The 24,584-nt window shown below is 42.2% G+C and overlaps 1 protein-coding gene across 1 annotated transcript; it reads left to right on the top strand.

Moving 5' to 3' along the window:
- Positions 1-1,455: 1,455 nt before the first annotated feature.
- Positions 1,456-21,179, top strand: LOC129818284 (uncharacterized; the record flags this gene model as incomplete). The annotated part of the gene is made up of 5 exons (XM_055874028.1): positions 1,456-2,103; positions 12,398-12,484; positions 16,682-16,801; positions 19,769-19,961; positions 20,255-21,179. Coding segments are annotated over 5 exons (1,071 nt in total), but the record flags the coding sequence as incomplete, so codon positions are not given.
- Between the last annotated feature and the right edge of the window lie 3,405 nt (positions 21,180-24,584).

Here is a 24,584-nt window from a genome sequence, read left to right as displayed (position 1 = left end):
GTTGACAGTGAAGACACGTCATGTAAGTTACTACTTCAGTGAAACAGACAGACACAGAGAGAGAACCGAGAGAGAATGGTCCAAATACACTACTTTGGACCATGTTACTATTGAATGTCTTGGCAAAGGTCTCTTTGACTGTACTAATGTGCTGGAGTACTACAAAATGAATCATCATGGGTCGTGTTCAGTAGAACACACCGTAGACAAACTGTAAACAAACAAAAAATATTTCTTAATTAGACAAGCCCCCCAAAATATAATTTGATGCATAGTGAACATGACCCTCCTTAAACAGTATCCAGAAACAGCTTATCTCACTGAATGTGGCCACAATTCACTATAGATGTGGTCTGCGCATCAACACTGTTACATTATGGGAAATGTAGTCAAATCTTAGCCCAAAGAAGAGGAGGGGCCTATTAATTAGTATGCAAGTTCCTCCCTCTTGCTGTTCTAACTTTGCTAAAAGATGGCTATTTTCTCAGTATACTGTGTTGCTTAGGGAGTCCATCATTCTTCCAGGCACGTCAACAGAATGTCAAGCAGAGGACAGATAACTGTTTTCCTGCAGACAAAACATACTTCAGGATGAAACGACGTTGGTGGAAGAATCCGTGATCGTCGCTTTGCTTCACGCAACGAATGACTGTGGAGATGAATGGGAGCTACTATGAACCAGCTCCTTAGGAGAAACTACAAGAAGGGAAAGGATTTGTCCCATAATTTGGCACTATTATGATCATTGGTTCTGCTTGTTTTATAAATACACTGTTTGGAACAATTGACACTAAAATACAGGCCAAATAAAGACCACCTGCTCCACAGAAATTCATACTATATTGTGTGAGCCTTATTGACAGTAGGCCTAAAGAATACATTGTTTCTGAGATTTGGCAAATGGCAGCGGCGAATGACATCATAAATGCACTTATTGAAAAACAACATTGTTCTGCACTGTTTGATTCAGTTGACCACAAACTGTGGCTAGCCAGACTCAGTAACATTGGTCTCAATGGGTCCTCCATCTTTAGTAACACTATACGGGATTTTATTTGATGTAAGATATACAAATGTGCTAATTAAATAAAGTAATTAATTGTAGTGCCTTAGAGCCTTATGTTACAACTAGTTCATAGAATGTAATAGTTTCGTTCATAGAATGTAATAGTTTCTATCTGCCACTGAGGGGGCTATATACACTCAAACAGAAGGAAGCAGGAAGAGAGTTAAAGACAGTTATAGATATTAGGAAGTTCAGTCATTCGATTTAGGGCCTTGGTCCTTGACACACACATTGTGCATTGGTACCATATAACATACAGAGACACATACCCAGAAATGGCTTCTCTCCCTCTCCCTCCTCCTCCTCATCTCCAGACTCTCAGGTAAGGGTAACATGTTTCTATGAAGTGCTGAAGTTGAGGTCAGGGACTGGGACTGGACACATGCTGAAACTCTGAAGACAGGAGCAGTAGCTTGTCTTATCAACAACACTTCCTGTATTATGTGTGTTATAGTTATATTAGATTTTTCTGCGGTGAGAATTTGCTTGAATTCCAATCTAATGTGTTTTCTGTTGTTGTGTCTACAGGTGCTTATCGTGTGTCTGTGAAGACAGGAGGCTCCACCACCATCCCATGTCACTATGTTCAGAAATACAAAACCAATGTGAAATACTTGTGTAAAGTAGATTATTTGAAAAGATGCTCCCCTGATGTACATACTAAGAGCATAAATAAGGCCTCAATCTCTCATGACATCAACCAGCAAACCTTCACTGTGACCATGACTGATCTGGAGCCAGAGGACTCTGGACGTTACTGGTGTGCTGTGGAGACCAATGGTGGACCAGATGTCCGAACAGAATGGATCGACCTATCTGTCACTGCAGGTAAGATCCCTGCAACTCTTCCATATGATTACATGACTGGTGTTCTGGTTTCATTTACTGATGTCACTATTATTGTTCAAGTTGACATGAGGAATGTTGGTATATGTCTACTTTCTATTCTCTATACATTATACCATCATTATGATATTTGTTACAAAAAAACACTTCATCACTCAGGACCTTCTTTTTATTTTACTAGGCAAGTCATTTAGGAACAAATTCTTATTTTCAATGACAGCCTATGAACAGTGGGTTAACTGCCTAGTTCAGGGGCAAAACTAGGCAGCTCGGGGATTCAATCTTGCAACCTTGCGGTTACTAGTCCAACACTCTAACCACTAGGCTGCCCTGCCGCTTTGGTGTCTGTACCTCTGTGTTCAGGTACTCCAGAACTCTATGTGGACCAATAGGAGGTGACTGGAGTTGAAGGAGGGAGGGTCATTGTAAAATGTTACTGTAGCTACACTGGAAATAGGAAGTCGTGGTGCAGGATTGGTGGCAGTGTCTCCTGTGTGGAGAGGAATTCAGGGGCTCTTGATGGAACATCAGTGACCCTACAGCAGACCACTGATGCCCCCAGAAGAAACGGTGACTATGAGTGGTCTGAAGATGGAGAACACTGGCTGGTACAGGTGTAGAGTGGGAGACCTTATGATGCCTGTTCACATCACTGTCAGAAAACAAACTACCACACAAAGTACCACCACTATGACCAGTGAGTAGAGAGCAATCAGATACTGTAGAATGAAGTATTAACCTGGTTTATCCAGTCTTGCTGGCTGATCATCTAAAATAAATTGGATTGTAACATGGTTCAAAGCTTTTGGGAATACTAAGTCAAAATTCCCATGTTGGTGTAAATGAAATAAGCTGGACAAAAAGGTCATTGCTTAGCCACAATGTCTTGTACCAGTTCAGTCTACCCTGTGTCTATCTGGTACACCAGTCATAATGACATTGTTGTTTTTACCTCACAGCAACTAAAGCTCCAACCACTGAACAATCCTCTTTCTCTCCAACTGCTGAGTCTGTTCAGACTGACAACACAGTCCAGGGACCTGAGGGGGGCAAGGAGAAGAACACCATGAGAAAATTATCACTCATTCAGCTGTATTTCACACTTACTCTTTCAAATGGATGACAATAGAAATATGATGAAAGGCAATATTTTCTGTTTTTCACACTCGAGTTTAGGAAACAAAAACACCCTCCTTAAATGTTTTCACACAGAGTATAGGCCAAGACACTGTTGTCATAGAGACATTTACCACTTCCTCATATATCTGTGGTTTGTAGAAGTAGCAGCATTCTATTATTGTATGGCAAAGTTTCACACATAAAAGGTGTGAAGAGCTGAAGAATATTTCCATTTAGTCATAGCAGCACAAAAACAATAATTTAAAAATCTTAATATCTTAGAATTAGAAGGATTTTGTAATTGGAGGAACGTTAGCAGGTAGCCTACAGGAGCACCTTTTTGAAGTGATTGTTTGACAATCAGATGAAAACATCATGACTGGTTGTATTTCTGCCACATTAAAAGGTATTATTATTATTGTATAAATCCTTAGCCCTTCTCTGAAGGCGTAGAAGGCCCTCATTGTTCCCCACTGTTTTTGAGTTAGTAATAATATGTAGAGTAGCTTTATGTGTCCTCAACATGCATTGTTTCACCATTCAGAATGTCTAAAGAATCCATATGTTCTTCTGAAATATGAACACAGAAATACTGGACATTTTGAACTCTTATTATGAAGGCGATTTGACAAAATGGTTTTGAATTGGACTTGCATTTTTCCTGTCTCACTGTTGCTTTGTCTCGGACCCCTTGTCAAGCTCCAGGTCTCCGTCTTGACTCGGCCTCGAATACCTTGTCCCGCTCCAGGTCTCTGTCTTGACCCGGCCTCGAATACCTTGTCCCGCTCCAGGTCTCGGTCTTGACCCGGCCTCGAATACCTTGTCCCGCTCCAGGTCTCGGTCTTGACTCTGTCTTGACTTGTGCCAGTCTTTAAGGTTTAAACCTTTTCACACCGACTATAGGCCAACACACTTCCTGTTATAAAGACATTTATCATCATAGAGACAGATACATTTACCACTTCCTCATACCTCTGTGGTTGTAGAAGTAGCAGCATTCTATTCTTAGATTGTCATTTTCCACACATAAAAGGTATGAAGAGCTGAAAAGTATTTCAATTTTGTGATATTTTATGGACTGTATTTTACAATAAACAGTCTTTAACCATCAGTTCCATAGATCTACAAGTCCTACTGATTCCTCTGGGCATGTTGGTGGTGGTGATAGCTGGTGGTCTAGTCACATGGAAGATGCCTACACTACCACCTTAAATGATCCACACTCATTAAATACCTTGAGTGGTCAAAATCATCACTGCCGCCGCAAACTGTTAAATATACACTGCCTTTAGAAATAGGAAGTACATTAACATCAATGAATTAAGTCCACTACCAACTTCCCTTTTCAATTCCCCTTAAAAAAACATTGTCATTGTATTGCATCAATTTACAGAGGAACATGTTGTATATGTTTTATTATTCTACAGATGGTAGAGAACATTATTCTACATGCCAAAAATTGGTAATGCAGTGCTCTTCCTCCTGTGCACCATCATTGCTGTGGTGAAGGTCAGGGCAAACTCACTCTGGTGAAATTAAAGATGATTACAGTAAAAACCTGACAGGTGTCTCTGGTGAGACCAAGGGACAGATTTATTTCTTGCACCTGCTTTTTCAGTGATAAGACACACAAAATAAGAAACTGTTTTATGGTACATTTTACCTATGTAAACTCAGCAAAAAAAGAAACGTCCCTTTTCAGTACCCGGTCTTTCAAAGATAAATCGTAAAAATCCAAATAACTTCACAGATCGTCATTGTAAAGGGGTTTAACACTGTTTCCCATGCTTGTTCATTGACCCATAAACAATTAATGAACATGCACCTGTGGAACGGTCGTTAAGACACTAACAGTTTACAGACGGTAGGCAATTATGGTCACAGTTATGAAAGCTTAGGACACTAAAGAGGCCTTTCTACTGATTCTGAAAAACACCAAAAGAAAGATGCCCAGGGTCCCTGCTCATCTGTGTGAACGTGCCTTAGGCATGCTGCAAGGAGGCATGAGGACTGCAGATGTGGCCAGGGCAATAAATTGCAATGTCCAAACTGTGAGACGTCTAAGACAGAGCTACAGGGAGACAGGACGGACAGCTGATCATCCTCGCAGTGGCAGATCACGTGTAACAACACCTGCACAGGATCGGTACATCCGAAGATCACACCTGCGGGACAGGTACAGGATGGCAAAAACAACTGCCCAAGTTACACCAGGAACGCACAATCCCTCCATCAGTGCTCAGACTGTCCGCAATAGGCTGAAAGAGGCTGGACTGAGGGCTTGTAGGCCTGTTGTAAGGCAGGTCCTCACCAGACATCACCGGCAACAACGTTGCCTATGGGCACAAACCCACCGTCGCTGGATCAGACAGGACTGGCAAAAAGTGCTCTTCACTGACGAGTCGATGTTTTGTCTCACCAGGGGTGATGGTTGGATTCGCGTTTATCGTCGAAGGAATGAGTGTTACACTGAGGCCTGTACTCTGGAGCGGGATCGATTTGGAGGTGGTGGGTCCGTCATGGTCTGGGGCGGTGTGTCACAGCATCGTCGGACTGAGCTTGTTGTCATTTCAGGCAATCTCAACGCTGTGCTTTACAGGGAAGACATCCTCCTCCCTCATGTGGTACCCTTCCTGCAGGCTCATCCTGACATGACCCTCCAGCATGACAATGCCACCAGCCATACTGCTCGTTCTGTGCGTGATTTCCTGCAAGACAAGAATGTCAGTGTTCTGCCATGGCCAGCGAAGAGCCTGGATCTCAATCCCATTGAGCACGTCTGGGACCTGTTGGATCGGAGGATGAGGGCTAGGGCCAATCCCCCCAGAAATGTCTGGGAACTTGCAGGTGCCTTGGTGGAAGAGTGGGGTAACATCTCACAGCAAGAACTAGCAAATCTGGTGCAGTCCATGAGGAGGAGATGTACCTAATGCAGCTGGTGGCCACACCGGATACTGACTGTTACTTTTGATTTTGACCCCCCCTTTGTTCAGGGACACATTATTCCATTTCTGTTAGTCACATGTCTGTGGAACTTGTTCAGTTTATGTCTCAGTTGTTGAACTTGTTATGTTCATACAAATATTTACACGTTAAGTTTGCTGAAAATATACGCAGTTGACAGTGAGAGGACGTTTCTTTTTTTGCTAAGTTTATTTGACCTAATTTGACTTTTTAATCCATAAATTGTTTTTTTTTTGCAACGAAGCTTGTTCAAGCCACTTTTCTTTCAGTAATTGATTATGGTGACTTAATGTACATGCATGAAGCCTCCTCTGTGCTACAGAGACTGGATTCAGTCTATGGTGGGCTGGACCTCAATTTACATGCACAGATAGCTACATTGGTATGTGTTCATATATAAAGCCCTTCTGGGTAAACTCCCCCACTACCTCTGTAGCCTGTTCTACTTTAACCACTAGCAGTTACCAGACACAGGTTGCTACGTAAAGTCCCCACCCAGTTAGGCAAGACAGCCTTAGACTATTGCTCACCAGAGACATGGAATAGTCTGCAAAGTATACTTCACCCCTCACTTGTTCAGTCATTCTCTTTGGTGTCTTGGTTCTTGACACATACATTGTGCATTGGTACCATATATCAAATACGGAGACACAGAGCCAGAAATGGATTCTCATCTCTCCCTCTCCCTCCTCCTCCTCATCTCCAGACTCTCAGGTAAGGGTAACAAGTCCTTTAGGGGGAAATGACATGGCAAGTGGCAACGTGGTAGACAGTCCCATGAATTCATCGTAAAATTGAGGATTAGCTGATAACTACAAAACAAACATTCTGGATAATGTAGGGAACCTTCAACTATTTATTGATCAACACTTTGAAATTCTCTAACCAGAATTGTACACATTGAAGCAAACAAGAGCACTACAATTGATTATTTAATTTAATTAGCACATTTGTATATCATATATCAAATAAAATCATGTATTGTGTTAATAAAGATGGAGGACCTGGCAGCCTATTTAATTGGTTTTGAGCAGCAACAGTTGAGATGGAGTCAGAGGATTAAAAATATATATTTTACAGTTTAAGTCAGGGATCATCAACTAAATTCTGCTGCGGGGTGATTTTTTTCTCAAGCGGATGGTCAGGGGGTCGGAATATAATTACAAGTAATTTATAGACTGCAAATTGACCCCAAGAAGCCCAAACAGATGACTGTCATGCCCTGACCTTAGAGAGCCTTTTTATTTCTCTATTTGGTTAGGTCAGGGTGTGATTTGGGTGGGCATTCTAGTTTTCTATTTCTTTGATGGCCGGGTATGGTTCCCAATCAGAGGCAGCTGTCTATCGTTGTCTCTGATTGGGAATCATACTTAGGCAGCCTGTTTTCCACCCTAGTTTGTGGGATCTTGTCTTTGTATAGTTGCTGTTTAGCGTTACAGAGCTTTACGTTCGTTTCGTGGTTTGTTGTTATTTGGTGTCATTTGAAAATAGTAGTAAAATGTACGCCTACAACGCTGCACCTTGGTCTCATTCTATCAACGAGCGTAACAATGACTAAAACATAATCACGTCAAACCTTGCTTACATTTGTATACAATTACATACATCTTACTATTATGCTTGGTAGTACTTCAGAACAGATTTCCAAAATTAAAATAAATTTGAGCTGATTTGCTGGTCTTTTTACAGTGTTTCATGTCCAACAATAAACAAATATTTTTGGGCTCAGAAAAATTGGGGAGCCAAATAAAATCACCCGGGGGTCAAATTCGGGCGCGGGCCACCAGTTGAGGAACCCTGCACTACTGAGAGGCTATGGTATGATAATAATGCAACGAAAGCAGAATTACTTGATCTGAAGTGCAGAAGTAGCCTATGAAGAATAATATAGTCATAATAGGAATAAAGGAGGATGAAAACTATCAGGCAACTGAGGATGAATTCAAGGATTGCATGACATGTAATCTCAAGATGACGGAGGAAAAGGGGGATACAATTTATTTTCAAAGGGCTCAGCGTTTCGTTGGCAGAGGAAGGTACCGTCTGTAGTGTAAAAAGTACCCAATTTTCATACTTGATTAAAAGTAAAGATACCTTAATAGAATAATACTTAAGTAAAAGTGAAAGTCACTCAGTAAAATACTATTTGAGTAAAAGTCTACAAGTATTTTGTTTTAAATATACTTAAGTATCAAAAGTAAATGTAACTGCTAAAATGTACTTAAGTATCAAAAGTAAAAGTATAAATAATTTCAAATTCCTTATTTTAAGCAAATCAGATGGAACCGTTTTCTTAATTTCGTTGTTTAAATGTATGGATAGCCAGGGGCACACCAACACTCAGACATCTGCCAGATCAGAGGCAGTAGGGATGACCAGGGATGTTCTCTTGATAAGTGCGTGAATTGGACTATTTTCCTGTACTGCTAAGCATTCAAAATGTAACAAGTGATGGAGAATTTTATCACGTGAAGAGACAGCCTTGAACATTTTCATCTTGTCTTAGTGTCATAAATAATTATGTGAATATGTTCTATAAGTTTTGATAGGAGACGGTGCCAGACACATGCTGGAACCAACCCTATGAACCATGCCTATGTAACGTGTCAGTAAGCAGTATGTTTGAGATCTAAAAAGTAAAAGTTTACAATATATAAATATAAAAAACTACTTAAGTAGTACTTAAGTATTTTTTTGTGAATTACTTTACACCACTGGGCACTGTCAGATAGTAGCTAGGGTAACTCACTACAAAATGAAGATTGCCTTGCTACAACAGGGTAGGGAGCTGAAGAGCACACCATTCTCTATTAATGAGCAATTCCTCCATGAAATAGTGGAGAGACGATGTGCCCTGTATCCCACTTTCAAATCAGAATGTTCTTCTGGTGGTCCATAAATTGTATGTAAACAACTAATTGTTCAAGCATTTGAAGGTAACAATTTGGCTGTGAGTGATAACTCGTACTGAAGTAGTCCTGATACACATTGCACCTCACTATACATTATAATCCTGTATTATTATTATTACTATACTTTTTTTATGCATGATGGAGTCATCATTTCATACTAATGCAATACATACATTTTGGACTATGTGAACTTAAAATTAGGTTTAGATTTATGGGAAGGCGAAAATGTAAATTATTACTTTTGTTTACTTATTTTGAAGCCTACACAGGCGTTAAAATGGAGAAACCAAGGTTGGGTTTTGACTTTGATCTGATACAAGCTAAATGTAGAGATTGGGGTTATTATGACTTGAATACTGTTATAGCCTACTGTGCAGCCCTTTTGGTGGATGTGAATTGGAATTTAAGATCTAATCTTAAAGGAAGGCTCCGGCCATGGAGCGGGACTGGACGCCGTGCCTGGACTGGGCACCGGCGCAGAGGAAGGCTCCGGCCATGGAGCGGGACTGGACGCCGTGCCTGGACTGGGCACCGGCGCAGAGGAAGGCTCCGGCCATGGAGCGGGACTGGACGCCGTGCCTGGACTGGGCACCGGCGCAGAGGAAGGCTCCGGCCATGGAGCGGGACTGGATGCCGTGCCTGGACTGGGCACCGGCGCAGGAAGCTCCGGGCCGTTGACCGTCACTAGAGGCTCCGGGCCGTTGACCCTCGCTGGAGGTTCCGGACCGTTGACCCTCGCTGGAAGCTCTGGACCGTGAACCGTTGCTGGAGGTTCCGGGCTGTAGACCGTCGCTGGTGGACGAGTGACACGCTCTTCAGGGCGAGTGCGGGGAGCCGGCACAGGATGTACCGGGCTGGGGAGGAGCAGTGGAGGCCTGGTGCGTGGAGCCGGCACAGGTGGCACAGGACTGATGACACGCTCTTCAGGGCGAGTGCTGGGAGCCGGCACAGGACGTACCGGGCTGACATTGTCACGTTCGTCGTATACACAATGAGCGGACCAAGGCGCAGCGTGAGTAGAGTTCCACATATTTATTAAAGTGAACCTTCAAAAACAACAAAGAATAAACAAACGTGCAGTTCGTAGCACACATAGCACTAAATCAAAACAAAACAATATCCCACAAACGCAGGTGGGAAAAGGACCACACTAAGTATGATCCGCAATTAGAGGCAACGATCATCAGCTGCCTCCAATTGGGAACCATACTCACACCAAAATATAAATTCAAGACTAGAACACCCCCTAGTCACGCTGACCTATTGCACCATAGAGAACCCCAAGGGCACTCCATGGTCAGGGCGTGACAGTAACCCCCCCCCCCCCCCCCAAAGTTGCGGACTCCGACCGCAAAACCTGAACCTGGATGGGGAGGGTTAGGGTGGGCAACTAGTGTCGGTGGCGGCTCCGGTGCGGGACGTAGCCCCCGTTCAGACCGCGAATCTGACACTGAAGCCAGGCTGAACGCCGTGCCTGGACTGGGCACTGGAGCAGAGGAAGGCTCCGGCCATGGAGCAGGACTGGACGCCGTGCCTGGAGCGGAGAGGTGCGAGGAACCGGCACAGGACATACTGGGCTGGGGAGACGCACTGGAGGCCTGGTGCGTGGAGCCGGCACAGGTGGCACCGGACTGATGACACGCTCTTCAGGGCGAGGGCGGGGAGCCGGCACAGGACGTACCGGGCTGGGAAGGCGCACTGGAGGCCTGGTGCGTGGAGCCGGTACAGGTTTCACCGGACTGATGACACGCTCTTCAGGACGAGTGCGGGGAGCCGGCACAGGACGTATCGGGCTGGGGAGGCACACTGAAGGCCGGGTGCGTGGAGTCGGCACAGATTGCACCGGACTGATGACATGCTCCTCAAAATGCCTGCGCTGCAGCATACTCCTAGCCAACACCTCTCTCCGATATCCTTCCCTAAACTGCTCCACCAACTCCCAGACGGTCTCTGGCTCTCTCCTCGGCTCGGCCGACCACCCCTTGTGGCCCCCTCCTGGGATTTCTGTGGCCGCGGACCCCGGAGACATTTACCACTTCCTCATACATTTACATTTTAGTCATTTAGCAGACGATCTTATCCAGAGCGACTTACAGAAGTGAGTGCATACATTTTCATACTTTTACAACCTCTGTGGTTGTAAATGTAGCAGCATTATATTCTTGAATGGTCAAGTTCCTCACATGAAAGGTGTGAAGAGATAAAAAAATATTTCAAAATGTTCATAGCAACACAAAAAAATATAATAAAAAAAATATATATATATTTATTTGTGATGTTTATTGGACTGTATTTTACAATAAACACAGTCTTTCACCATCAGTTCAATAGATCTAAAAGTCCTACTGATTCCTCTGGGCATGTTGGTAGTGGTGATATCTGGTCTTCTAGTCACATGGAAGATGTGGAGAAAGCATAGTAAGTATTCATTCCATAATGACTATAATGAAAAAGTAATAAGTTTGATTTTGAAGATATTTTCAGGAGTCAATAAATATCTTTCTTGAAGACAACTGGTTTAGCCTATGTTATAACCAATGTATCTTGACATAAGAGGAGAATACTGTTATAACCAATGTATCTTGACATAAGAGGGGAGACTCAGAAGTATAAATATTCTATGATGAATGTTTTCAGTATTATTCTAGTGTATCTCAGAGGTCTCTAATACTGCATCTCTCTTTCTTTATTCCAGAGGACAATAAGGCCATGGACCAGACAACAAACACCTCAGTGGTAGGCTACACTCATGTTCCTCTCATCTGACTCAAGGCCTTGTGGGTAAGACACCCTGTGAAAAATGCAGACATGTACAGGACATGAACATCAGATGGACTTAAATCACACATTAGCTCTTCAGCTACAGTGTCATGTCCATTGTAACTGTATAATTTATAGATGTTAACTCTGTATTTACAGACAATGAAACATACTAAGGACTGTTTAGACAGTGTGATGTCAGTTTGTCAAAGTGGTTTGCAGTGTAGAGATAATTAATACAGTAAAGTACACATACTTCAGGGTAAGAAAATATGTTCTGAGTAAAATGGTGTTTTTTAAAAAGAATTGCGAAATTCATGGGTTTGGCAATGCTTCTGGGAGAATAGACAAACAATTGAGGACATAAGAGGAAAGTCCCCTCCCCCCACCCCACCACCCCCAACTTGTGCCATGTCAGAGGACACCTGGACCACCTACTGAGATGTGCCATTTGTTCAAGAAATCAATTATGTTCTAGGGAGGCTGGAGTGGGTCTTGAAGGTGATTTCCTGGTCAGCTTTGCAGACACAGTAGGTCTATGTTGCTTCACTGTGCTGTTCCTATTTGACCTGACTGACACTGTGCTGTTTGAGAGTAAGAAAGCTCATATCTCAATGTTGTTAAAACAAATACATGCCTTATATTGTGGATTATGTAAATGTACAAAGGTATCTCATACATGTAGACTGATACGTTTTTATCATCAACCCCCTTTGTGTGTCTCTACTAGCAGGACCCATTTCCTGTCAATGGTGATGATGTGACGTACAGCACTGTTGTCACCAAGAGGAGGAACCAGCTAAATGTACAGACCAAGGTAAGGCTGCTATTCTGATCATTATGATGTTAATAGATTATGTTGTAGCTGTGTTGATCTGCTGGCTATGTGGCAGACAGGTGCATGGAGTTATAGACGTCACACACCACACAGCCAAAAGTATGTGGACACCCCTAAAAATCATTGGATTTGGCTATTTCAGCAACACCTGTTACTGACAGGTGTATGAAACCGAGCACACAACCACGCAAACTCCATAGACAAACATTGGCAGTAGAATGGCCTGTACTGATGAGCTCAGCAACTTTCAACATGGCACCATCATAGGATGCCACATGTCCAGCAAGTCACTTCCTCACATTTCTGCCCTGCTAGAGCTGCACCAGTCAACTGTAAGTGCTGTTATTGTGAAGTGGAAATGTCTAGGAGCAACTACAGGTCAGCCGCAAAGTGGTAGGCCACAGAAGCTCACAGAACGGGACAGCCAAGTGCTGAAGCATGTAGCGCATAAAAATTGTCTTTACTCGGTTGCAACACTCACTCCCGAGTTCCAAACTGCCTCTGGAGCACCATCAGCATAAGATCTGTTCGTCAGGAGCTTCATGAAATGGGTTTCCGTGGCCAAGCAGCCGAACACAGGCCTAAGATCACCATGCGCAATGCCAAGCGTCGGCTGGAGTGGTGTAAAGCTCACGGCCATTGGACTCTGGAGCAGTGGAAACACATTCTCTGGAGTGATGAATCACGCTTCACCATCTGGCAGTCTGAAGAAGGAATCTGGATTTGGCGGATGCCAGAGGAACGCTACCTGCCCCAATGCATAGAGACAACTGTAAAGTTTGGTAGAGGAGTAATAATGGTCTGGGGCTGTTTTTCATGGTTCTGGCTAAGCCCCTTAGTTCTAGTGAAGGGAAATCTTAACGCTACAGCATACAATGACATTCTGGACGATTCTGTGCTTCCAACTTTGTGGCAACAGTTTGGGGATTGCCCTTTCCTGTTTCAGCATGACAATGCACCCGTGCACAAAGCGAGGTCAATACAGAGATGTTTTGTCGAGTTCGGTGTGGAAGAACTTGACTGGCCGGGACAGAGCCCCGACCTCAACCCTATTGAACACCTTTGGGATGATTTGGAACGCAGACTGCGAGCCAGGCCTAATCACCCAACATCAGTGCCCAACTTCACTAATGCTCTTCTGGCTGAAAGGAAGCAAGAACCCGCAGCAATGTTCCAACATCTAGTGGAAAGCCTTCCCAAAAGACTGGAGGCTTTTATAGCAGCAAATGGGGGACCAACTCCATATTAATGCCCATGATTGTGGAATGAAATGTTCAAGCAGGTGTCCACATACTTTTGTATGTGTGTATTTGTGAGTGCATTTGTGAGACACTGAAAATGTGTCATGATTTAATTTTTGTTTTGTTTTAATGTCTTTATCAAATGAAATTATATTTTATATACACATATTTAGCAGATGTTATTGCAGGTGTAGCAAAATGCTTGTGTTCCTGGCTACAGCAGTGCAGTAATATCTAACAATTCACAACAATACACACAGATCTAAAAGTAAAGAATGGAATTCATAAATATATAAATATTAGGATGCGCAATGTCGGAGTCCGGAGAATATATATATTTATATTTATTTATATAAACTGGGTTGTTCGAGCCCTGAATGCTGATTGGCTGACAGAACATTTTACTGCTCTAATTACGTTGGTAACCAGTTTATAATAGAAATAAGGCACCTCGGGGGTTTGTGGTATATGGTCAATATATCACGGCTAAGGGCTGTGTCCAGGCACTCCGCGATGCATCGTGCATAAGAACAGCAGTGGCTCTGGTGGTTGTTGATGATCTTTTTGGCCTCCCTGTGATATCGGGTGCTGTAGGTGTCCTGGATGGCAGGCAGTGTTCCCCCGGTGAATACTTGGGCAGATCGCACCCCCCTCTGGAGATCCATGGGGTTGTGGGCAGTGTAGTTGCCGTACCAGGCAGTGATACAGCCCGAAAGGATGCTCTCAATGGTGTGTCTGTAAAGGTTTGTGAGGGTCTTAGGGGCCAAGACTAATTTCTTCAGCCTCCTGAGGTTGAAGAGGTGATGTTGCGCCTTCTTAACTACACTGTCTGTGTGGGTAGACCATTTCAGTGATGTATACGCCGAGGAACTTCAAGTTTTTCACCTTTTCACAGTCCCCAAATCCAGAACAAATTCAAGAAAGAATACAGTATTATATAGAGCCATTATTGCAAGGAACTACCTTCCATCTCATATTGCTCAAATGAACAGCAAACCTGGTTTCAAAAAACAGATAAAGCAACACCTCACCGCACCTCTCCCCTATTTGACCTAGATTGATTGTGTGTATTGTTATGTCATTCGTGTGCCTTTAAAAGATGTATGTAGTTTTGTCCTTGAGCTTTTCGTGTCTATTGATGTTCTGTATTATGTTGTTTCCTGTTTGGACCCCAGGAAGAGTAGCTGCTGCTTTCGCAACAGCTAATGGGGATCCTAATAAAATACTAAATACCAAATATGACCCTTAAGTTGCCTCTCAAAGCACTTCACGATGACAGAAGTGAGTACTACGGGGCGGTAGTCATTTAGTTCAGCTACCTTTGCTTTCTTGCGTACAGGAACATTGGTGGGTGTCTTGAATCCAGACAGCAGACTGGGAAAGGGAGAGATTGAATATGTCCGTAAACACTTCAGCTAGTGTTTAGGTGGGAAAAGTAAGGAACTTGTCTGTTGGCCCTGCATTAAAGACCAAAATTGGTTAAAGAAAATTGTGATAAATAAAAATATATACCAGTTTCATTTAAGGACCAAAAAACTGACAGCTGTGCCATATAAATTACAAAATAGTTGGGAAGAGATTTTCATTGTACTGATTCCATGGCACATGGTTTATGAATTGACACGCAAAACGGCGCCGGATTCAAAACTTCACATTTTTTAAATTAAAATTATTATACAAAATTCTTGCAGCCAATAGAATGTTATATTTATGGGGGATACAATCTTCCCAGCTCTGCAGATATTGCTGCGAGGACGCAGAGTCATTAGATTACATTACATTTATTTTGGCACTGTCCTTAGATGCCTTGTTTTTGGTCACAGGTCCAGGAATGGCTGAAGAATTGCAACATTTACCTGGAGCTAACTCTGCAAATAGCACTGCTGGGTGATTTGAAAAGTCATAGTCAATTGATCAATAATATAATTATTTTAGCAAAAATGTTTATCTTAAATTTACAATCTGTAGAAACTATGACAATAGAAAGAGTGAGTACTTTTGTGAAGTGTCACAGCACAGTTGAAAAATATATGGCAAATAGAAATCCAAAATGGATGGTGTTAAGAGATAGATGGGAGGGGTTGAATGGAGCTGAAGGTTGGGACTAATAACAAGATGACAAATGTAAAACATACGGGATCTGTAAAATGTATGTAGGTTCAGAACTTTTGTGAAATAGCACAGTTGCAAATAGAAATCAAACTGGATGGACATCAGAAATAGAGGAAGGCCAGGACTGAAAACAAACAAAATATAGTTATTGTAAAATAGATTGTCTGCAAAATGTGTATAGTATGTATAAGCTGGAAGTAGAAGCCTAAGTGTTATGTTTATTAGTTTACTCCAATTGGGGGAGGGGGGGAGGGTTTGCGGAGAATAATAAACTAAGGTATATACAAAAAATAAAATTGTATGTGTATATATATATATATTTACTTACACCAGAAAATATATATTTATATTTACTTACCCCAGAAAATATATGGGGGATAGGAAATGATGCAGACAATTACATTGATGGAAGCAACAACCTATCCGTAATGATCCACCGCCAAGAAGAAAAAAGTAAAAAAAATAAATGAAAAGAATGTATAAAACACTTTAGCTAGCAAGTCCTGTGTAGCTCAGTTGGTAGAACATGGTGCTTGCAGTTCCAGGGTGGTGGGTTTGATTCCCACGGTGGATCAGTGCAGTAAAGTTTTAAAGATGTATGCATTCACTACTGTAAGTCACTCTGGATAAGAGTGTCTGCTAAAATGTAAAATGTCTGTGCATGCTCTGAAGACGCGGCTAGCGTTGCAGCTTTGGCAGCCTTGCTAGCCTTTATGTACCTGTTTCCAAGCTGTAGCGGCATCTAAACTGATTGGCATCTAAACTCCGTCACAAATTGTCCCTCTTCACCTCTCTACCTGTGTGTGTCCCTCCTCTCTTCTAGGCAGAACCAGATGATAATGTGGTCTACAGCCCGCTATCCCAACAGCTGGACCCATTTTCTGCCAATCGTGATGATGTGACGTACAGCACTGTTGTCCCCAAGAGGAGGAACCAGCTAAATGTACAGACTGGTGGGGTTATAGATGATGTCACATATCAGAATCAGCTTTATTGTCCTACAAGAGGAACATCAGGAAACAAATAACAGTCAGACATAAATAGCACCACCCACCTGGCCATAGGAGGAAGATACATGGAACTGTTTATAATTGTGATAGTCCCTGGGATGAAACTCCTGAAGCGTGCAGTGAGATATTTAATAGTCTGATATCTCTGACCTGATGGGAGAAGATCAAAGCAGTGGAGGAGTGGATAGTCTGGACTGGAGATCATGTGGTGGGCTTTACTCTGGATAGCTCCTTCATTAAGAAGGAACCGTTTTGGGGTGTAGAGTCCAATCAGTTTAGATGCCGTGTCGTGGATCCTTAATAGTTTATTGTGGTGTGAGACTGTGTGCATGTTGTGGTAGCAGATACTTCAGTAGATAAGTAGTGGTGATGATGCTCTGGTAGACTAGCAGAAGGAGTTTGGGTTTGACAGACAGACAGGTTGATCAGACGCCTGATGACAGACAGACGTTGCTGAGACTTCTTTGTTATTTCAGTGGTGTGTTGATCGAAGGTGAGCTTGTGGTCTTATGTAATTCAGAGGTACTTGAATGAAGGAACCATTTCAACAGCCTCTTCTCTGATGAGGACAGTGCCGTTACAGGTTATTTATTTTGTTTTGGAGACGTGGAGATTCAGGTAGTTGTTGTGGCAACATTACCTGAATTGGGTAACAGATTATCTGTATTGCTGGAAGGGGGTCATTCAGGAACGACAGGATGGCTGTGTTATCAGAACACTTGAAAAGGAGGGTTTTGTGGTCTGTGCTTTGTCAGTTATTGGTGTATAGGGTGCAGACACTGAAAATGTGTTATGCTGTAAACATTTCTGAGTTTTAATGTCTTTATGTATCTCTTCCCCGTTTCAGATATTCTGCAACAAATGGTTAAAGTGTTTCCAAGCTGTAGTCTACATTCCATCATCACAAATTGTCCCTCTTCTACCTGTGTGTGTCCCTCCTCTCCTCTAGGCAGAACCAGATGATAATGTGGTCTACAGCTCACTAGCATAACACCACACAGGTCAGTGTTGACTTCTCTCTCATGTACCTTTTTTATTTTTTAAATCCTTTTTTCAAATAGGCAAGTCAGTTAAGAACAAATTCTTATTTACAATGACAGCCTACACCGGCCAAACCCAGACGACGCTGGGACAATTGTGTGCCGCCCTATGGGACTCCCAATCACGGCCGGTTGTGATACAGTCTAGAATCGAACCAGGGAGTAAGTAGTGATGCCTCAAGCACTGAGATGCAGTGCCTTAGACCACTGTGCCACTCAGAAGCCCTCTGGAACCCACACAGATTATGCTAATCTCTCAACCAAGAAACAGACAAGACCATACATTACTACTGTATATGTACAATACATCACTCTTTAGTGTCTCACTTTTTTTTAATCCTCATCATACAGAGAAGATGACTACATTGTTATCATTATTTCTATAATAAGGGGAGTGGGCTGTCCTTCCAGCATGAATGGAATATTTGTTATTTTTTTACATGTGTTTATCCCTGTCACGCCCTGGCCTTAGTTATCTTTGTTTTCTGTAATATTTTGGTTAGGTCAGGGTGTGACAGGGGGGATGTGTGTATGTATTTGTCTCGTATTGGGTGGTTGTATGGTATAGGGGGGTTTAGTAGAGTGTATGGGTTTGTGTTTAGTATAGTTGTCTAGGCAAATGCTGCCCACCAACAAATGTTTCCTCTAATATTTTGGGGCACATTGCAAATTTTAGGTCCTTTGAATTTAAACTTATTTTGAGTATTTTGTGCATCTTCCAGCGCGCGTTTACATTGAACACTGAGGCTGTACCCTTAACGTTTTAGACTGTAGCCAATAGGCTATTGTGGCTATTTGAGCATAATGTAGGCCAGCAAAACTAATGTATGAACAAGCAAAACCAATGGAACATATCCCATAACATTTTCACATGGAAATAGCTTATGATTTCTATGATATAGTCTACAGTAGCCGATATGTGGTATTCAATGCAGGCCTACATTATAACATTAATTAATGATTTTTGACTTGGTCTGTAACATCTTGGGCCTAATAGGTGACTGGAAATTGCATTGCATTGTGCTGTATGATGCAAGAAACCCCTTTACAAAAGACAATTTATTATTATTACCATACAGAGAATTATAAACCTGGTAGTTCGGGCCCTGAATGCTGATTGGCTGACAGCCATGGTATATCAGACCGTATACCACGGGTATGACAAAACACTTATTTTTACTGCTCTAATTACATTGGTAAACAGTTTATAACAGCAACAGGGCACCTCAGGGTTTGTGATATGTGGCTAATATAACACGGCTAAGGGATGTCCAGGCACTCCGCGTTGCATCGTGCTTATCTGACTGGTATTCAAAAACGGCTTGAAATGTAGCCTACACGTTTTGTGCTCTTGCAGGAAGCAGTAACTGCCCAATGTTGACCTATACTTATCTATAACTGGGCTAATAACTCAATAAGTAGCAAAGAATATCAACAAATGTGCACATGCGTGGCTCAGCACTCCTATCTGATCTGAAAACAGCATTCAATCACGGGTGATTGAAACACGTTTCATGGGCTACCCCCGCCAACAGAATTCTACTCTGTTGAAAAGTAGGCTAATAGAAGTCCATGAAATGTAATAGTTTCTATCTGCCACTGAGGGGGGCATATACACTCAAACAGAGGCAGGAAGAGAGTTAAAGACAGCTATAGCTGTTAGGAAGTGCAGTCATTCTCTTTGGGGCATTGGACCTTGTCAAAGACATTGTGAATTGGTACCATATAACTTACGGAGACACATACCCAGACATGGCTTCTCATTTCTCCCTCCTCATCTTCTCCAGACTCTCAGGTAAGGGTAACATGTTTCTATGAAGTGCTGAAGTTGAGGTCAGGGACTGAGACTGGACACGGTAAAACTCTGAAGACAGGAGCAGTACCCTACAGCAGACCATTGATGTCACCAGAAGAAATGTCTTAATGGTGACTATGAGTGGACTGAAGATGGAGAACACTGGCTGGTACAGGTGTGAAGTGGGAGACCTTAAGATGCCTGTTCACATCACTGTCAGACGACAACCCACCACACAAAGTACCACCACTATGACCAGTGAGTAGAGAGCAATCAGATACTGTATAATTAAGTATTAACCTGGTTTATCCAGTCTTGCTGGCTGATCATCTAAAACAAATTGGGCCGTAACCTGATTCAGAGCTTTTGGGAATAGTTAGTGGTCCTACCATTGGTTTGAACTCAACAGTGCTAATACTAAGTTAAAATCCACATGTTGGGGTAAATTAAATAAATTGATCAAGACAATCATAGCTTAGCCACGATGTCTTGTTACAGTTCAGTCTACCCTGTGTCTCTCTAGTATTGACATTGTTGTTTTTACCTCACAGCAACCCAAGCTCCAACCAATTAATGCTGAGTCTGTTCAGACTGACCACAACACAGTCCAAGGACCTGAGCCTGTTCAGACTGACCACAACACAGTCCAAGGACCTGAGTCTGTTCAGACTGACCACAACACAGTCCAAGGACCTGAGTCTGTTCAGACTGACCACAACACAGTCCAAGGACCTGAGCCTGTTCAGACTGACAACACAGTCCAAGGACCTGAGGGGGGCAAGGAAAAGGACACCATGAGGTAATTATCACTCATTCAGCAGTGGTCTAGGGCACTGCATCGCAGTGCTAGCTGCGCCACCAGAGTCTCTGGGTTCGCGCCCAGGCTGGGCTGGGTTCGCGCCCAGGCTCTGTCGCAGCCGGCCGCAACCGGGAGATCCGTGGGGCGACGCACAATTGGCATAGCGTCGTCCGGGTTAGGGAGGGTTTGGCCGGTAGGGAGGGTTTGGCCGGTAGGGATATCCTTGTCTCAGTATGTAAAAAAAAAATGTAATAAAATGTATGCACTCTACTGTAAGTCGCTCTGGATAAGAGCGTCTGCTCTTGGCCGGTAGGGATATCCTTGTCTCAGTATGTAAAAATGTAATAAAATGTATGCACTCTACTGTAAGTCGCTCTGGATAAGAGCGTCTGCTAAATGACTAAAATGTAATGTAAATGTATTTCACACTTACTCTTTCAAATGGATGACAATAGAAATGTGAAGAAAGGTAACATTTTCTGTTGTTCACACTAGAGTTTAGGGCACAAATACACACTTCCTAATGTGTTCACACCGAGTACAGGCCAAGACACTGTTATAGACATTTACCACTTCCTCCCACCTCCGTGGTTTGTAGAAATAGCAACATTCTATTCTTGTATGGCCAAGTTTCACACATAAAAGGTGTTAAGAGCTGAACAAATGTTTCCATTTTGTCATAGCAGCACAAAAAAACAATAAAATAAAAATACATTATATTTACTGTGTCTGTGATGTTTTATGGACTAGTCTCTTACCATCAGTTCCATAGATCTACAAGTCCTACTGATTCCTCTGGGAATGTTGGTGGTGGTGATAGCTGGTGTCCTAGTCACATGGAAGATCCCTACACTACCACCTTCATTGATCCTCACTCATTAAACATATTGTGCAGTCAAAATCATCACTGCTGCTGCTAACTGTTCAATATACACTGCCTCTAGAAATAGTAAGTATTCCCTTTACAATTCCTCTTAAAAAAATATATTCTATTGCAGAAATGTACAGAGGAACATGTTCTCAATGTTTAAGTTCTTCTACAGATGGGAGAGAACATTCTTCTACCTGCCAAAAATGGGTAATGCATTGCTCTTCCTACTGTGTACCATCATTGCTGTGGTGAAGTTCAAGGCAAACCGACTCCGTGGTGAAACTAAAGATGAGTAGAAACCAGACAGGACTCTCTGGTGAGACCAAGGGACAGATTTACTTCTTGTACCTGCTTTTTCAGGGATAAAACACAAATAAGAAACTGTTCATTTATGTTACATTTGATGGTCTTTGACCTAAATTGACCATTTAGTCCATATGTTGTAGGCCACATATTATTTGTTTCGTAGTTGATCTTATTTACTGAATCATAGTCTTACTGTACTATTGTCACGTCCTGACCATAGTGCTTATGTGTTTTGCTTGTTTTAGTGTTGGTCAGGACGTGAGCTGGGTGGGCATTCTATGTTGTGTGTCTAGTTTGTCTGTTTCTGTGTTCAGCCTAATATGGTTCTCAATCAGAGGCAGCTGTCAATCGTTGTCCCTGATTGAGAATCATATATAGGTGGCTTGTTTTGTGTTGGGATTTTGTGGGTGGTTGTTTTCTGTGTCAGTGTTTGTGCCACACGGGACTGTGACGGTTAGTTTGTTTTGTTATTTTGTAATTGTATATTGTTTTCATGTTATTAAATCATGGAAACTTACCACGCTGTACATTGGTCCTCCGATCCTTCTCGCCTCTCCTCGTCCGATGAGGAGGACGAAATAGACTGCCGTTACAACTATGCTGTCTGCTCTATATGTTAAATGCATGCTTTGTTAATAAACTTTCAAATCTATTAAGATATTCTTATAAAGTTGTGTCTCTGCCCAAATACGTTGTTTTTGAGGTGTGTCTGCTTGTAAGCACCATCTATGCGTGAACTTTTACTGTTTACTCCATCTTAACTGTTGCTGCTCAACACCAACTAAATAGGCTGCCAGGTCCTCCATCTTTATCAACACTATAACACTAATTCAATTACATTTTTAAAAAGGAGGCCTTAGAGCTTGATGTTACAACTAGTTGGTAGAATGTAGTAGTTTCTATCTGCCTCTGAGGAGGGCATATACACTAACAGAAGCAGGAAGAGAGTTAAAGACAGTTATAGATATTAGGAAGTTCAGTCATTCTCTTTGGTGTCTTGGTCCTTGACACGCACACTGTGCATTGGTACCATATAACATACAGAGAAACATACCCAGAAATGGTTTCTCTTCTCTCCCTCCTCTTCATTTTCTCCAGACTCTCAGGTAAGGGTAACATGTTTCTATGAAGTGCTAAAGTTGAGGTCACGGACTGAGACTGGACACATGCTGAAACTCTGAAGACAGGAGCAGTAGCTTGTCTTATATGGTGGTGAATTTACAAGATTGTTTTAATACTGCTATTGCATCAAATGGTTGTTTTATGCAATAGAATAGGGTTCTTAGAGCTCTCATGTGTCTGTGTTAACACTGACATTCAATTTACGATGGCTTGGTGATAACTTAAAGACTGCATTTAATTCCATGATTCGTGTCTGTGTGCCTGTCTGTCGGTGCCAGGGAGACCCTGTCACATTCGTTATAAGGATCGGACCAAGACGCAGCGTGGTATGCGTACATTCTTATTTATTAAAAGAATGAAACACTGAACAAACTAACAAAATAACAACACGAACCGTGAAGCTATACAAACGAGTGATGCCAGGCAACTACACATAGACAAGATCCCACAAACACCAAAGGGAAAATGGCTACCTAAATATGATCCTCAATCAGAGACAACGATAAACAGCTGCCTCTGATTGGGAACCATATCAGGCCACCATAGACATACAAATCACCTAGACCTACAAAAAACCCTAGACATACAAAAACTAGCGTACCCACCCTAGTCACGCCCTGACCTAACCAAAATATAAAGAAAACAGAGATATCTAAGGTCAGGGAGTGACAGACCCAATCTCCAGTTTATTTAAGGAAAAGATTTAGTATTCTAGGTTGCATTGGTATTTTTGTATAATCAAGCAGTTAATGAACTAGAGACAGATATTTGGCGCCATGTACGTTACATCTTGATTTCTGTTGCATGAGAGCACAATGTACCTTTGTATAGACTTCAACGTATCTGTTCCTGGTCACAAGGAATCAGGAAGACTGTCGTTGTAACCGGTACTGCTTGTTTGAACTTTAACTCTACACCATTGGGTGATTGTTAACGTTCCATTACTGCAGTAATTACAAATAAAGTTTGATGGTTTTGAGGAAATCTAAAAGTCTCTCCTGTGATTAGAATAAATCCACCACACTTATAAATAACACTTCCTGTATTATGTGTTAAAGTATTATAGTATTATGTGTTATAGTATTATGTGTTATAGTCCAGATGGAATGTAATTTTCTGCTGTGAGATTTTGCTTTTATTCCAATCTAATGTGTTTTCACTTGTGTCTACAGGTGCTTATCGTGTGTCTGTGAAGACAGGAGGCTCCATCACCATCCCATGTCGCTATGATCTGAAATACAAAACACATGTGAAATACTTGTGTAAAGGAGATCATTTGTATAGTTGCTCCCCTGTTGTACCCACGGACCCTCCTAAGAGCATAGATATGTCCTCAATCTCTGATGACATCAACCAGCAAATGATCACTGTGACCATGACTGATCTGGAGCCAGAGGACTCTGGACATTACTGGTGTGCTGTGGAGATCAATGGTGGACCAGATGTCAGGACAGGATGGTTGGAACTATCTGTTACTACAGGAAACTCTTCCATATAATTACATGACTGGTGTTCTGGTTACATTTATTGGTGTCACTATTATTGTTGAAGTTGACATGAGGAATGTTGGTATATGTCTACTTTCTGTTCTCTATACATCATATCATCATTATGATATTTGTGGTCAGTTGTTACAAAAAACACTTGATCACTCAGGACCTAATTTGGTGTCTGTACCTCTGTGTTCAGATACTCCAGAACTCTATGTGGACACACAGGAGGTGACAGGAGTTGGAGGGAGTGTCATTGTAAATTGTATAGTGACATTGGACATATGGAGCAG

Source organism: Salvelinus fontinalis, chromosome 21, assembly GCF_029448725.1.
Source record: "Salvelinus fontinalis isolate EN_2023a chromosome 21, ASM2944872v1, whole genome shotgun sequence".
Classification (NCBI taxonomy): Eukaryota; Metazoa; Chordata; class Actinopteri; order Salmoniformes; family Salmonidae; genus Salvelinus; species Salvelinus fontinalis.
The sequence above is the reverse complement of the archived record's forward strand: the minus strand, read 5'-3'. Positions and strand labels throughout refer to the sequence as shown.